Raw genomic sequence first — 17,264 nt, 5'->3', positions numbered from 1 at the left:
ACACAGAGACACAGAGAGCGAAAGAGGGCAAGAGACTTGACTTTAAGAGACTCCTGCACTGACAACTCCATGCAGTTCGGAACAAGAACGGCAGCGACCGACTCTGGTTTCATGGGGACATGGCAGAACACTGACACTAACCTCTTATTCAGAATGTCCCAACAGGTACGTTACTTTCGTTTATTTTAAAACATGGAATTTTTGTGCTTTTTCCCCCCCCTCCTTTTTCTCTTTCTTTCCACGTTTCATTTTTGTTTCATTCATCACTACATAGTTAGCCTCTGAACTGTCATAACTATGTCATTGGAATGTGCATGGTTACTTCATTTCTTCCCTAAGGGCTCCTTTTTAAGAGAAGAAAAAAATATTAAAGCCTTAAGTAAAAGCAGAGCATTTGTTTTAAAGTTTCCAAATGGAGCTTTACTCCGAATAAGATTGTTTTTCTTTCTTTCTTTGCTTTTTTTTTGTTCCAGTCTTTTCTCCTTTGCTATCCCCCCGTCCCATAAATAAAAGTATCTGCTATCCCAGGAAAACTCCTTTTTCTTTTTGAGTGCATAAGCCCCTAAAATCAAACTGATACTAAATTTAGGGGGCCCCTCTGAACGGCATAATTGACTTCATGTGGCAGAACAGAGTTTTGTTCAGGGGGAAGGAGCGACGAGCTGTCCTGCTGGAGCTGCTGCCAGCACGGAGGTGAGGGTCGTTAGAGGAGACAATTTCAGCCCTCGGGTCTCTCTTCTCCCGCTCCCTCTCCCCGCTTGCTCCCTCTCTCGCTCCCCCTCTCTCTTCGGAGCTGAGCCTTGGCGTCCTCCCCAGAGCTGCTCCTTCACCGGGGGCCGCGTTTAAGGCAGCTTGGTATGCCGGTTCTGACGGGAAAGCGAAAATGTTACTGCAAGGCCAGTTATAACTGATAATTAATCACAGGAGCCAGTGTCTCTGTACCATGCACTTGGTGATACGCGCCTTGTGTGTTACAGTAAATTTTGCACAATTGCTTGGCTCTCCTGGGTGAGGGGAAAGGGAAAAGGGAAAAAAAAAGGGAGAGGGGAAAAAAAAAGAAAAAAGAGAGTGACAAACTTTCAGCTTGGATGGGGCTCAAGCAGGGGAGGGAAGTTCAACCTGGAGGTTTTTAGCAGGGTGACTCCCTACCAGGAGATGTTTTACCCTTCTGAAAACTAGTTTCCAATTATGGTCTGACACTGATGGATAATAATTGAAATACTGTGTTAGCCACAAGAGGAGTCAATAAATTTGTGTAATAATATTTGGCTTTCTTTTAATGCTGGATATAAAATTGAATTAATTAATTTACCTGAGAGGCGTTGTACTGTAAGAAAAGAGAGGGAAAATAAATAGGTTTTTGTAGTTTAAAGAAAATATGCTTGAATACTGACCATAAAACAATATTTTAATATTTTAAAAAAACTTTAAATCCAAGAAAAACTCCAAAGCAGATAGTTATTAACCAATAGCGGTTGTCTGTGGGTGACAATTTAAGCAGTATAGCTCAGGACAGGATGAAGGCATTTGAATAAGGAATATTTTGATATATCCTGTAGAGGGACCCTGATTACTGCTGATACAGTATGCTGGTATAGAATGTAATCAACGTAAGGCAAATAAGCAACTCTGTTCAATTTCCCATTCTTGAAAGTAAGAAAGTTCATTTCCTGGTAGAGATGCACATTTCAGAAACACTGCTTGGCACCAGGAAGTATGAATTGCTATGCACTGCTTACAAACATTATCAGCTCTATGCCTGTGTGTGATACATAACATGTTTGGTTACAGTAATACTAGGCAATGGCATAGAAAGCAGTTATCCTAATTACCTGCTGTATTCTTCTAGCGAAAAGGCAGATTGAATTTTAGGGCTGGAGGGAAGGTTCTTTTCATTTCAGCCACAAAAGAGTTAACATAACTAGATCCAGATAACAATCAATTGATAAATGATGATTGAACCACATAGATAACATTAGATTGCCTGTTTAGTATTAGATCTTTTTCAACAGATTTAGACTGTGTGGTCTTTGAAATACCAGAAAATGTTCAACACTGACAAAGAAAGGAAACAAAACTAAATAGAAGAGCATCACAATATGTAAGGGGGTCAAATAATTAGAGACAACTAGCTTATTAAACCAGACCAAACATGCATACACTCAAGCTAGGTTATTTGGTTGCTATTTTTCTTTTTAAATAATACTTTTAATGTACTAATTCTTGAATAATAACTGGATTTTTACATTATTGAATATGACTACCCATATACTCTGTATAGAAAGTGAGAAGTAATGTACTAAATGACTAAATGTGTGGTGGATGCTGCATCAGTGTGAACTGGCATACATACACGGTAGCACTGAAAAGGTGGTAACGTCAAGCAGATTTATTTCTTAAAAGTCTGCTCTTGACATATTTGCGTACTTGTTAATCTCCTTGTCATATTTTGTTTGTTTGTTTATCATGTGCTAAAGATATCCAGTGCAAATATGCTTTCATCATGCTTTTAAGAGGAGGGTAAATTATTTTGCTAAATGCATTTCTCTCCTCTTTAAGGATAGCATTTTGTCTTAAATTTCTGATTTGTTGGGACTGTTGTAACTTGCTGGCTTGCACATACAGTGTGCAAGTGCAGTTGCAAATTTGTGTCTAACTGCCAGTGTTTCTTTGTAAATCACTAAAATTTTGAATATTGTTTTCTATTATCTATTTTCATTCATTTGCTAGTCAATTATTTTCAGTCCATCTTCTGGAAATGTAAGTATTTTTTACAGCTTTTCCTATGCTTTAAGAAAAATTGTTTTCATGAGTATAACATGAAGTTATGAAATGTACATAAGTTGAAAGCAAAGTTTGGCATGGTTTGAAAGAACTATTTAGTGAAACTTTTCCAGCTATATACAGTAATGCTAGGGACATTTATCTTTTAAATTTCTAAGTGTAATGCTGCCTTTCCACATATTTTTAGAAGCAAACAAACTCTGATCATCATCACTTTTCCTTGGAACTGTAACTTAATCTCAAGCAGGTTTTTAGTGGAAAAATTGAAGCATGGCAAGAAGATTTATTTAGAACAAAACAAAACCTTTCAATCCCTCCCTCTTCTTACCTCTCAACTCACACTGCACTGCTATTTGCATAATATAGGAGGGAATAACTTTCCTCAGAATAAAATCAACTTCATTGTGATATGTGTCTCAGAAAAATTAGGATTGATTTTACAAGTTTGGGCTATTAAGAGCAAGTATGTTGGTACTTACTTTGGACCATTTTCTTTCACAAATGGGAGCACAAAAAATGCTATCTCCACATTCCAGAGCAAATTTAGGTTTTGGCAGGGGTGAGAGGGGAAAACAAATACTATCCTAAATTACCTGTGAGAAGTTTATGACATGGCCACTTGACTGCATTGTTTTGCCTATGTACCTTTTGTCCATGTAAAAGACTGTGATTTGCTTGAAAGGGGTCATCCCTTCTATATACAGAAGAATGTCTGATAACCTCAAAGGGCGTAAATCTTAACTTTTAAAAAGGAGTGCTTCTTTGGGTCACTTTGATCAGTGACAGGTCGAGAATGAGCAGAAACCCTTGGCTTCTTTTCCATGCTCATCTGGTTAGGTCCAGGGCACGCACTGCCCATTCTAGTTCTGGCAAGGAGTTGTTAACAACAGAAAAGAAGGTCTGGGCTTGATTGATTAAAAAAAAAAAAAAGCACGCTTTTGTGATTGTCTGCTTTCATAAATGTTTTGTGCATTTTTCAGAATAAGAAATACCATTTTTCTTTATCCAGTTACCTTAAGGGCTGTAATGTTCTAAAATACTTAAAAGTCATTTCAGAAATGAGACTGTAAGAGAAATGGCTGTAACCCACAGTGACACAAAATGCCAGAGCCATCCACCTTTTTGTTGAGAAAAAAGTATGTTTAATCCATTTCAGATAAAAAGGTCTTTCCAGAAGCTATTTTCAACAGGAGAGTTAAAAAGCAGTATACAGAATTATAAATGGATCTGTGCATCATTATATAGTAATTTAGGATTCACTCAATGATGTAACAAAATTAACAACATAATTTCATTGTGTAACTGTATCTTATTAAAGAACAACTGTCTGACATTCTCTTACAGTTGCTTTATTTAACTTCATGCAAATATTATTAGTAGTGACATTTCTCTATTGTACATTAGATTCTCTCATTAGCATGATGTGTTAGTTATCACCAGAGGAATCACTTCTAGATAGGTGAGCGAGAAGCCAAGAAAACGAAAAATTAAATCAATGATGTATATTAATATAGACGCATCTGTTCACAAGAGATATGGTACAGTAAATTCAACTTTGTTTCTTTGCATAAATGCATGCTTATTCCAAGGAAAATTAATACTTATAATATATGGTGTATGCGCTTATTTTACCTGAAGTATTAAATTGCACACAACGTGCACTGCCTGTTTTGAGCTGTGCTTATATTCTTGCATCTGATAGTTCCTAGCATCGATGTAGACATAGGCACATAAACTGTTTATTGAACTTGTATTTAAAAATAGGAGAGCAATGTAATGTCTAATGGATTGAAGGTGAAAGCTTTTTAAATGTTTCTGGGTTGCTGGTCATAGAGGTTGTATGCAATTTTAACGCTTATTAAGTAATTAACTGTTTTACTGTAGCATATAAGTATGTACATGTGAAAGGAGTTCAAACTTAATTTGACAACAGGCTGTAATACCATACATTGATTTACTATGAACATTTTGAGAGGAAAATTTGCTTTGGTAAGATGCATTTCATAGTTTAAAGTAGCTAACAATCACCTTTACAGGTAAGCATCAGAAAATAAAGTTATCTTATATTTTTAAAAATCTATCTATCTATCTATCTATCTATCTATCTATCTATCTATCTATCTATCTAATCACACAGTTTTAAAGATTAGCTGAGCCCAGGTGGAGTTTTCTATTTTTTTATGCTGTTCATGATTAAGTTTGTGTGCTAATATGAATTTAGAAGATTTATCGGTCAGATTGTCTTATTTCAGACACTTGCTTTAATTTTTTGGGGTATTTTGGTAAAGCGTGGTTTAAATGTGTACTTGTCGTTTTATCAAACCAAAAATATTTGTCTTAAGAATTTTTTGCTGCTTCTCAGAATAGAGGTATTGGGAGATATTGCACCTGACAAAATTGCAGGATGTTTTGTGTAGCATATGGAACTAGACATAAAAGTACATGCAATGATAGATACATAGCTATGTGTATGATACATGATCAAAAGTAAAAAATCTATTTCAACAGCTTATCTCACTGTGTTCAATATTTAAAGGAAAACTAAAATACAGCACATTGTTTCCCAGTCCATTCTATACCTATTAATCTTGCACATATACACATACAGTGTTTGAACATATTTGAGCCATTCTATATCTGTTGATGTGCTAACACTGTCAGGGCTTTGAGATATGTATGCACAACACTGTAAAATCTGCATAAATCATTGAAACATACTAAATCACATGCTTAAATATGTATTGTGCAATAAGTACTAGTGTTTAACAATTTAAAAAACACAATTTCATAATTTTTGATTTTGTGTTTTCGTAGTTATTTATTCATGTATAGTTTTATAGGGATTTGATTAATGTAGTGACGGAACAGATTTCGTATAAAACAGCAGCAGAGTCTCCTGCTCTTATGTCAGGGTTAAGAGCCAAGGCAAATCTTCCCTAACTAATTAGATGCTGAGTAAGGCATCTTAGTGAAGTTGGGGCAAAAGTGAATGGGTCACAGCTGAGGCAGGATTGCAAGGACTGTAGTGATAGTGAAAGCATTCGCATTTGCCAGGTCATTGTGACACTGTGCTGATTGCAAAGGAACACCCTGTTCACTGATACAGAACTGCCGTCATAAAGTAGAATCAGAAACAAAAGCTTTAAAGAGCATTTGCTTCTTGCTAGAAATCTCAAAACATATGTTGTGTATAGCTTCTTTCACTCAGTTATTTTTCTTGAACAATAGTGCTTGTGCTATTGTAAAAGGATTTGCTTTGTAGAGTAATGTTTCTTCACAGTTTAGAAGAATTTCCAAACTTGGGGCTCCTAGTATACCCAGGTGGTGATGAATCATACTGGCTCAAACAGAAGGCTGAAACAGAGAAAAGGGAGAAAGGGAGAATTCCACTGTTACTGTCTCAATCATTTAGTTCAGAAAGAGATCCAGTAATGCAGCTTTTTGCTGTAATTCAGAGAGTGTAAAGACAAAATTTCAGCATCTGGATAATCAAGGGGTTTATTTTTTGCCCAGCTGACCTGTAGAAAAAAGTAAACTTAACAAGCATTTTTATATAATAAATTTCTGTGTTTATGTACAGTTTTTGAGTGAGGTCGTTAGTTAAACATCAGTCTGTCTGACAAATGTCTAAGATAAGAGATTGTACATCAGCCAATGGAGAGGCATCTGTTGCTTTACTCTTCACCCCACTTATTATTGTAACGCCCTAATGCCTCCTTTCCTTCATTGAAATACTTGACAACTGTTTCTTAAATTAATTTTGTTCACTGAGAGAGAAAACAGTGCCATTTATATGGCTGTGTCATGCAATATTTTGTCACAGAAAGACCATGTCTTTTGGAGTGCGGGGAGGTGAGCATCTCAGAATTGCTTTGATCAGTGTGAACTTGCCAACAGTATACCATTGATGCTATTCTGACTCTCTCGGGAAGCCATTGCATCCCCATCCTCTACTGATGATGCGTATCTGTGCACTTGTGCAAAGGAAAGGAGAGTGTCATCTGCCACTTAGAGAACATGGGAGTTCAGAAAAGAAAATGTCATGATTACGATCGTGCTGTTCCCTCCCATGCACCACATAGAACTCAGCAATCTACTCTTACAAAGTGGATAATAATCGGTACTTTAAGAAGTTTTGTGGAAAGTGATAAAATTTGTTCTGGGCTTGTCATTGAAGTTGAAATTGAATACTCTCATTGGCAGGTAAACTTACTGTAATATTTCAGGTGGTGTTTATCTGAAAATGGACCACAGCACAAACACACCAGTAGAGATTTGTGCTGCACTCTGCCTACCTGTGGGTTTTCGAATATTTCCCTTATAAAGGAAATTGAGTGACATGGTAAATGCCTGTTTATTTTTTGTGATACCTAGTGCAATTAATGTTCAGAACAATACTTTAATTGTTCTTCTTTTCCTAAGTAATTTTTAAAAACACAGGGAACAGCAAGACACACTTTATTTGTGGTATTTCTTTTCAAACTTTATTTCACCAGAATTCCAGGAAAGGAGATGGATGACATGAATCTCTGCATGTGTGTTTTCTCCATGCATTCTTTAGTATATTTCTTAAAGATTGGTGTCTTTAAAATGCAATACTTCTAGCTTTGAATAGTTTAGTTCTTTTCAATGAACAATTCAACACTTGGTGTACTAGTAAGAGGAAAACAGGATAAAAAGGATCACATCCTCACTGTGATCCAAGCATGTGTTTTCCATTCATGTCATTGGAGGCTCTGTCATGCATCAAGGACAACATATAGCTTAGGTACAGAATCACAGAAAGCAGTGTGCTAGCCTTCAGAGCAAGCTGTAAGCTGAGCTCAATTCTATAAGTATGTGTGCAATTTTATGAAGCTAAATGTGCAGGTATTTTGCAAGACAAGATTCTGTTGATGTAGAGAAGGTTTCTCTTGTGTATTTTAATTTTTTCTATTACTTACACACCAAGGAAAGGAACATAATTTAAAAAAAAATTAAAATAGCTATTGCACTTTCTTAAGGAAATCTAAATTTGCTTTCCTGGTTTTTTAAAATCCAGAAATTAAACAAGGTTCTCTGTAAAAGTTGGATCAGTTGTGAGCTTTTAAGACATTATGGGCCTCTGTATGGCTTTATGTCATTTTACTGAAAGCTCAGTTTTTTGTGTGTTACCTAAGAAGTTACCAGTGCAAAATTATGGTTGCTTTCTGTTTGCCTGTGAACCTCTGAATTTTTTCAGCCGGATATCACAGAATGAAATTTGGGCAGGGTAATTCAACATGAAATAAATTGGAAAAGAAATGTTTACAGTACTCCTTGCTAACTAGAATTGCAAAGTTTTCCAAAGCAAAAGTAGCAACAATAAAGGGTGATTTAATCAATAAGCTAGCATCTTGACAGGAATTATTCTAGTTTACATAAAAATTTGGCTTCCCAAAATGTTCTTTCTTCTCTATTTTCTCATTAGAAATATATATGTATAAAAACAAAACAGAAAATGTTCTTGTCAAATCTTTTTATGCAGATTGATTTTCTTTTAGCATATTCATTGCCCTTTGCCTGCACAGAATACAAAACCTTGTGTACTGTACTGCAGATTTATTGCTGCTTTCAGAGGGATGTCTTGTGAGATGTTACGGCTCCTGTGGAAGTACAATGGCAAAATGTCATTTTATGATAGATCATTATTGATACCCTTTATTTAGTTATGTCTTTCCTCATTTTTCTTTCTCTTCAATTTTTCTTTCTCTGTTTATGTATCTGAATATGTATTAAAAGAAAACCTCTTCTTGGTAATAATTGAATAATTACAGCAACCTTGATTATAAGGGTCTATAAGAAGGCATAAGGGACAGAGAGGAGAAGCATCACTTCCACGGATGGCTTAATGAAAATGCTGATATGGGGACTTCAGTGTTGTTTTATTTTAATATGTCTGTATGCAAAAAACATGGTAAAAATATGTGATGTCATGGATTATCACATGGAAAGTGGTGAAAAGCATTTAAATTTGATCTCTACTTTGTACAATTTCTTAGCCAAGGCATTGCTAATATTTGAAAAAAAACCCTCATTGTATTTGTATTCTCAGTATATCAAATATATTTATTTGACAAAGAAAATACCAAGAAAAATGGGAAAACTGAACTAATGGAATACTTGAATTATATTTTTTTCCACACAAATTTAGTAGACAAAAATAAATCAGACTGGACTTCAGTGAGTTGTTCAAAAGCAAATTAAGTTGTTCAAATTAAACCTACAAAGCTCTATCACTGTGTTCAGACTTCGTTCTTAATTAAAAATGTGCCTTTTCTTTCTTGCAGGAATTCTCTAAAAAATTTTATGGCAATCTGTAAAGTGCAATTCATAGGAAAACAGTCTCCTCAGAAGTGGTAGCAGCAGTTTTTCTGAGTAGTGGATGTGTTTTCACACTTCGTATCATAACTTTTAGTAGCTGTTTGTTCCCTGAACAGTTTACTTTTTAAAATACATACATTTGATAAGAACATCTGAAATAAATGTCTTGGGGAGGAGGGAGGTAAAAACTAAGGAAAAGTATGCAAGGAAAAAATAATTGCTTCCAGCTGGCTTTATATAATAAAACTACTATTAAAATGAGGAGCTCCATTAGCAAGGCTTTAATTATATATTTCCTTACATTTCTAAATAAACAGTATAGTCTTTAAAAAAATAACACTTAAATGAGTAAAGTGTGACAGCTATCTCAGTAGCCAGGGAAAAATATTAAGAAGTACCAACTCATCTACCCTGCCTTAATGCCCCACAGCAGTTGACATTGCTGGAATGCCTCCTGCAGCTGGTGGCATATGACTGTCATTTGCAGGCAGGATATACGGAGAGTTTACACAATGGAGGCATTCATGAAAGTGTTCCTCATCTGGGACTCCTGCAAGCTCTCATTTTATTGACCCTGTCAGAATTTAACTGGTAGGCTGTCAAATTATGTGTTGCTTTATCTAATATTAGTTTTTCTTTTAAATTAGAATGCACAGAAGAAAGAGTTGTGGAAAGCAGGTATGAAAAGCAAAAACAACTTCTGGCTTACTGTGTCTAAAACAGGAAAAACATAACAACTATGTAAAAACTTTATCATTTGTTCTGAAAATTGTAGGGATTCTGTATCTTGTTTATGATTAAATAATGTTGCTAATATATAGATTTTTTTCAGGATTTGGAATGGGGTGGGATTTTTTTACCTTTTAAAGCCTTAAACAGAAATCTGTTTTCTGAATTACTGTGTTCTTCAAGTGTAACTCAAACACTGGTGTACAAACAATCTTATGAAACAGCTCATTTTAATTGCGCTGTTCTTAAAGATGGCAGGAAAAGTGCTCGTTTTACCAACTTCTCCAGAAAGAGATTTATTAATATGCTTTTCTGCATCTTCATGCAGAATGGCAGAAAGAAATACCCAGCGAGAACTACCTATTAGCAGTTTTGATTACATTCTGCAAACAGTGTAATAATCTGAAAGTTGATTGATGATTTTAAATATGTTATTTATATCACAGATTGGCTGCTTATTAATTCAGTGGTGTTGAGACATGACCTCTCCAAAGCCATAATTTGCATAAAAAAAATAGAATGTATGCACAGCTTCATGGATATCTGGGAGAGAACTAGTTACAGCAGCAGACAGCACACCAAAACATTGGCTTCATGCAGATGGAGCATACTGCAAAGGAAGTACCTTACGCAGTGAGTTACTCATTTTAATAGATCCTCCTATCCACTAGTCCATTGTTAATGCAATGTTGAAGTTCAGTTCAGGGCAGAGAGGGGAAGACAGAGAAAGGGAATGAGTCACTGGTCAGATTAGAAGAAAATATATTTAGATCTGGGGTCTATCAATGACTTCCTTTCTGCTAGGAAAAAAACCCTCAACTCACCGTATATTTTTTTTCATGTATAGAAATAAGGGACATCTGTCTGTCTGACATGAGATCTCATTATCATACATTTTACTTACAGCATTTCTTTAATAATTGTTCTATTCTTTAAAAAAGTTGGATTTCTACTGTAATAGTGATAGCTGAATAGTAAAAACTCTTTTGAATTTGTAAAATATGTGTGACTGTCTGTGTTTGTTTCCAGTGTGTAATATCCATTGTATTCTTGCTTTGATTTCCTCCTACTATAAAAAAAAATAATTTTTTCATAAAAGACAAAATCATCTAAATAGAATTTTATTATACTATTTTGAAAGACCTCTTAAAATATTGCTTGGGAATGTACTGAGATGTTGATTTTTCTCTGCAGGGATAAATAAGAAAGACAACTGAAACATTTAAATTTAGTTGAAAATGTGTGTGTGTGTGGGGGTAATCTTTTGATACAGCATTCTGAAGAAGACATTGTCTCCCCTAAATATTAAAAAAAAATAATTTGTATAAACTGCAATATTAAATTAGCATTTAGAAAATTTATTTGAAATAACTTGACAAACATATATTCTCTCTCATAAGTGAATTTTCATTCAAAGGAATATGGTACTTCTCCAGTTTTGGCATAGCAATTATTGTAAAGTGGCATTTTTTGTTTTCTTTTCGCTAAAAATTGAGAAAAAATAAAGCTGGTACACATAGTAGTGTGTTTTTTGTTAATGAGGTTAGTTTCATTAGTAGCTTCCCAGTCTGATTTTCTAAGTGATGCAAAAGCTGGAGTTCAAAACATGGGCAAAAATATGGAAAATACTCAGACAATCATAAACATGCTAGTATTTTTTTCTACATCATCAGACCTATCTGAAAAATAATTTAAAGTAATTCCTATCTATTTTCTTGTGGTGAAAGCTTCATTGAGTTAGTCGCCCTGTCAGTATACAATTACAGGTGAAACCCCAGGTATCTCAAAATTTTCTGCTTATGCAAAGGTTTTCTGTGGAAAACCAATTCTTTACAGCACTAGAAAATTGTAATTTTAAGTGCCTAGTCTTTTTCTCATTGAAATCAATGCAAGTATACTTCTATAATCACAGAATTGTTGTGAGAGCTTTGCCCACAGTCTTTCCTCAAGAAAAGCATAATTCATGTTTTTGTTCTTCTGTGATGGAGCATGTTAAATATTGAATGAAGAAATAATTGTAGAAGTAAAATTTGGGGAACAAATTAAAGCATTGTACTCTAGTTTCAAATAATGTATTATTTGTAAAAGCATGACCTTTAAAGTCTAGGTCCTTCAAAATTTTAATTATACACTTAGGAGAGATTGTGTGGTATATGCTATCTGTGTGGTATATACCAGTTAAAAAAAATAATCCTCTGATAACTCCGCGCTCAGTAACTCTAATAATTCATACATTTTTAAACTTTAAAATTCAATTTTAATCTTGCATAAAAATGCATGGTTTCTTAATCTATTTCTTCATTTATGAAATCTTTCAGAAGGCAGTGGGAAAAGATTATTTAACTCATAGCATAAACAGCAATGATGCTAAAAAGGAAAATATCAGAAACTCCCAAAACAAAACTAACACAAATGCAAACATCTTTAGTTGATATTTATGTATCTTTTGCATGAAAGTGCGTAGACATGAAATTATGTCTTTCTCTACATGCATATTTTATTTTATTTATATTTATTTCTTTGTTTTAATATTGAGGATAAAAAAGTCAGGTGTGAAGCTATTAAAGCAATTCCATCCATAAGCAGTTTTATAAAGAGAAAGTTGAAATTTGGTTTTCTAAAAACAGACCCAAATAAATAATGTTTCCTATGATTTTTAAATTTACATTTTTAATGGCTTTTTCAATGATACCAAAATGAAATAAAACTCTTCTAACATGTAAAGTTCATGAAATACCTAAATGCATAAGTAACACTGTAAACAGGAGACTGATTTTAAATTACTGTTTTTTTTTTTTTTTTCCTGAGCCTATCCTTTTTATACCACATCCCTATCCCTTCCAAAATTCAGCAGTGGTCAGGTGTGGTCTTTTTTTTCTATCCACTGACTTGCATATGCATGTTTATACACCTACAAACTGTAAAAAGAAAACTGACTAAATGTGGCTTCAGGGAATAGAAAGGAGTGATGGGCGCAGATACCAGCTGGAGCTTGATGCATGTGTTCTCTTCTGTGGCACTGTTTTGTTGTTGACGTGGGAATGTAGCTAAACAGTGGCTACAGATGCTCCACTAAATAAGGATCCACATAAATTCCATCTGTGAACTTGTGATTCATCCTTCCCTGCACAAAAGATATGTTTCCATATGTCCCATTATGTTCCATATTTGATTTTTATCACACACTGTGTGCCAGTCTGAATCTCGTCTGCATGCTTTTTGTGAATTCTGTAACCCTTTCTCTTTCTTTCTCTCTTTCTCTCTTTCTCTCTTTCTCTCTTTCTCTCTTTCTCTCTTTCTCTCCTTCTCTCTTTCTCTCGTTCTCTCGTTCTCTCGTTCTCTCTTTCTCTCTTCTCTCTCTTTCTTTCTTGCTTTCTTTTTCTTCTTTCTTTCCTCTTTTGAATTAATTATAACACACAAAAAGTCCACATGGCAACCATACAGTATCCTTGTAAATAATTTTTTAACAAATAAAGTATGTATATAATCTATCCATGTAACCACTGTAACACTGAGACTAGGCATATCTAAAAAAATTATACTTTCCCCTTGGAAATTTCTCTAGAAGCTAACTCTGAGGTCTTTAAAATGATCAGAGTCCTAAATAATTCAATCTTAAAAATTATCTGTATCTTGCTTTATCTAGTATAAACACATTTTTCTTATATTATCTGTAATAATCTCATGTAGCTAATGTACGTAGCCTCTTTATGTTTTTAAGCATGTAATTGATTCATAAGAAATTTCATTTTGAATTATGAGTAATGTCAATTGTTAACTGTTTATCCTCTCTGAGACTCACTGAAAACAATGGCAAAACCATCAGTTGTGCCATGGTACCAAGTAAAATATGTCAAATCATAATTTTTAAAAAATATTGCTCTTATTAATGATATTCAGATTGGAATTCAGGGTGTTACTTCTGCTACCATATTGTAGATATGGAAACTGGCTTCTAGAAATTTAGGTATCCAGGCCTAAGAGCATAGAAATTCCTGTAGTTTAAAATACTAAAAAGCAAAGTAAGGGTTTAAAAATGTTAGCTGAATTTCAGTCTAGGCTCTTGGGTCAACTTATTGTAGCATAGGGAGGAGAAACGTGTTCCCAGAATTCTAATTGGACTGAAATATGGTTGCTGGTCACCTCTGTAAGAAACAATGCTGCGAGAGCTTTGCACTAAGTATTACGTGAGATAGTCATTGACTACCATGAAACCCCTCAAAGTGTGAGGCAGAAGTCAGCATTATTTGCTAGACAGATGTGGTCTAGAAAGTCACTGTTGTTGTGAAGATAAAACCTCGGTGGTTGCTGTAATTATTAAAGTCCTTATTAAAGCACTAAATTCGGTCATTGGTTTTTGCAAGTTGTTGAAACCAATGCTTTTAGCTCCAGAAAAATTTTAAAATTACATATCTGGAACTTGATGAAGTGATCTCCATCTTCAGAAGTGAAGTTACTCCAGAATTGAAGTGCAAATGTTACAGCAGTGCTGTAATTTTCATACAGTCAATTACAGCACACTCACTCACATAGATAGTTGTAATTCTGTTGACTGAAGAAAAGAGTTTTGAGAGTACAGTTTTTTGGAACAAGGTATATCAGAGCAAATACTGATGCTGTAAGAAAGCATCATTTAGTGGTGTGTAGAATTTGACATCCAATGCCTTCTTTATCTATTGTGTTCAGGGAGAGATAAGTTCTGTTCATAATTGAAAATCTCAAGGCAAGCCAGGTATCATCATTATACCAACATTTTTTAAAGGAATGGATAGTTAATTAGTTTGAGTGTGTTTGTGTTATAGATTTCAATAGGAATAAAAGGGAGAATATCTAGATAAAATGATGAATAAGTGAGGTCTGTTCTTGGCCTCAGTACCTCTGTCTGAGGTACTACAGAGTTGAACCACTGGTCATTGTGAAATTCCAATCAAAATGCAGATAAGTTTGGCATAAACATAATATAGTGTTGCTGTGTTTCTAGAACTGCAAAGACTTTAACTGGAAAAGAGGCTGGAGACTATCAGTTTATTTAACAGCTAGTTTAGGTATTTCAAATCAAGTGAGTGGTGCTGCTTGTAACAAAGCATCTGCAAAGTGTGTTGTGTGACGTTGTTATTCTGTGTTCAAGAAGTTTGATGTCAACGCAGCTGTAACTTACACTTTTAGCAACCTTCTCAATTGGGAATTAGATAAAATACTTTTAATTTGGGCATGAGGTTGGGTGAGAGTACTGGGACAGGAGTATAATTTCAGATGCTATTAATTTTCATAAAATAACATTTGTGTGCTTTGTCTTGCCAGATACTCTACAATGCTTTTCCTCATTTCATGTGCCAGGCTGTTTTTATATTATCATTTCCTTCTCTGCTGTGTTTATCTTTTCTGAAAATGGTGAATGTAAGCTATTACTGACTGGGTGGGTGGCACACATTTTCACTGTAACTTTTAAAACACAGAGCAAGCATTTTATTTGGGTTTTAAAAACCACTGAGAGAACTTAATGCAGCTGCTTTCATGGCATCAAAGTGAAACATGTAAAAATCTCACTTTCTATTCTAAATAACCTTAGGGCTGTTGAGTTAGATATTTCTGGGTTGACATGTTTTGCACAGGAGTGACAGTGGCATTGAGTATATATAGTAAATCCTAGTGTTCCACTGAATCTCTTCACTCTTTCATGAGCTTCACAGGGTACTCATCCTTAACAAAATGTCAAGTTAAAACATGTCACTTTGCCATAGTTGAAATTACTTACTTGTTTTTAATCAAAAAACAACTCTTAATGGGCTGTTTTACTGTAGGCAGTAAGGAAAGGAGCTTTCCAGTTTAGCAGCAAGTAGTTACTCTGACCCATTATTTGCTGTCATTTCTACTTCTCATCCAGCAATGTGAAGGATGTTACATGATTAAAATCTGAGCATGCTGAATCAGTCTGCATATCCTACTCCAAATAGAATTAATGTTTTTAGAGAAAACTAAGGCTTTTTTAATGCATGTCTTTCTATGCTATTTAGGGGTAGTCCTGAGTTTCCTAGAAACTTTACTGTATCTTTGATATCTGTTGACAGAACATACTGCTGATACTGCTGGTAGTAAAGGTGATTCGTGGTACAATGCCTCTTCGATTTTAGTTTTCTCAGTCTCAGGATGAATTTAAGATGAGAGGTGCCATATATTCAACATAATGTTTGGATCAGATCCTGTGAGGTGGAAGGTTAGTCACATGCTCAAGATGCATAGGTTTGGTGAATTTAGTTCATATTCTTTTTAAGACTAAAATGGCTGTTTAGTTTCTAGGCTAGCTAATAATCCTCCTCTTAACTGCTGTACATATCGCAGATGGTGCTTGACAGACTAGTCAGTGTCTCAAAGGTCACCACAACACTATTAGCTAGATCACTATGCCCTTTGTTTCTTGAGGATGCTTCTGCTACACTACTTGTTTCTTGAAAAAATTGTAGGAGTAAACTTTGGGGTTTGTTCTAAAAAGTAACCTTAACCACTTCTCTCCTCATCACCAAGTGCTTCAAATGTGGAGTTGTTTGTTGTCAGTGACATGCTCTGAACTTTAGCATTCTGCTAATACAGGTATGATGGGTGGTCTAGTTCTGTTCTTTGCTATTCTTTTGTGGGAAGATGCAACACCAAGAATGACTGATATTTTAATTTTTTGTCATAGCTGCCTTTTAGAGCTTTCATTGTATTTTGGGGGCTTATTTCAGCACCTGACAAAGAGGAACATTTAAAGCCTTCTGGAAATTCTGGTGTCCAAAGCTGTTTGTGTTCATTCAGCGTAGTTTGAATCCACTGAAATGACTAAAGGGTGTTTTAAAAGCAAATAGGAAAAAGTGAGGCTTTAAACACCATTGTTGCTGCTTCATTGAAATATTTACAACCATAGCCATAAAAATCAGCACATCTTTGTCATAGCTGCAGAAGCATACAGTGAAAAATCTCATTTCTATTTTGAGTAATGCGTGTTTATGAATGTATTTTACAGCAAAAAATGTATTTCTTCTGCCTCGTAACTAAAAGTTTGCACTTGTGTGTTATACTATCGAAGTAATATGACTTTACAAGGCCAGGCTCAGGTTTGGAGAGATAACTTGCAAATTCCAAAACTAGTTTTTTTAAAAATCTGAAACAAAGGGACTTCCTGAGGCAACTTCATATATACTGTTAATATAACTCTTACAATTTTTTGCTTAAACTGATTGTGCAATGTGAGGCTTAATTTTAAAGTTCTTTCACAATATATGACTCACATGTTGCTATTTCTGTTGCATTTAAGAAGTCAATTGAAAGTGTGGTCTCATAGAATTGTCTCCTTGAAATATTTTGTAGTCATTTGTGCATTTTCAGTAATAGATGTTCAGGTGTTTATATGCTTCTTTTTTTTTTTTTTGTCC

The 17,264-nt window shown here is 34.6% G+C and overlaps 1 protein-coding gene across 4 annotated transcripts in view; it reads left to right on the top strand.

The window, feature by feature from the left end:
* Window positions 1–17,264, top strand: part of BNC2 (basonuclin zinc finger protein 2) — a 334,037-nt gene that overhangs the window by 94,348 nt on the left and 222,425 nt on the right. For all 4 annotated transcript variants that reach the window (XM_072922942.1, XM_072922941.1, XM_002191156.6 and 1 more), the window contains exon 2: window positions 1–165. This exon is cut by the window's left edge and continues 36 nt beyond it. In XM_072922942.1, the coding sequence (XP_072779043.1) occupies window positions 1–165 (165 nt within the window). The remainder of the gene's footprint in view (window positions 166–17,264) is intronic.

This window comes from Taeniopygia guttata, chromosome Z (assembly GCF_048771995.1).
Source record: "Taeniopygia guttata chromosome Z, bTaeGut7.mat, whole genome shotgun sequence".
Taxonomy (NCBI): Eukaryota; Metazoa; Chordata; class Aves; order Passeriformes; family Estrildidae; genus Taeniopygia; species Taeniopygia guttata.
The sequence above is the reverse complement of the archived record's forward strand: the minus strand, read 5'-3'. Positions and strand labels throughout refer to the sequence as shown.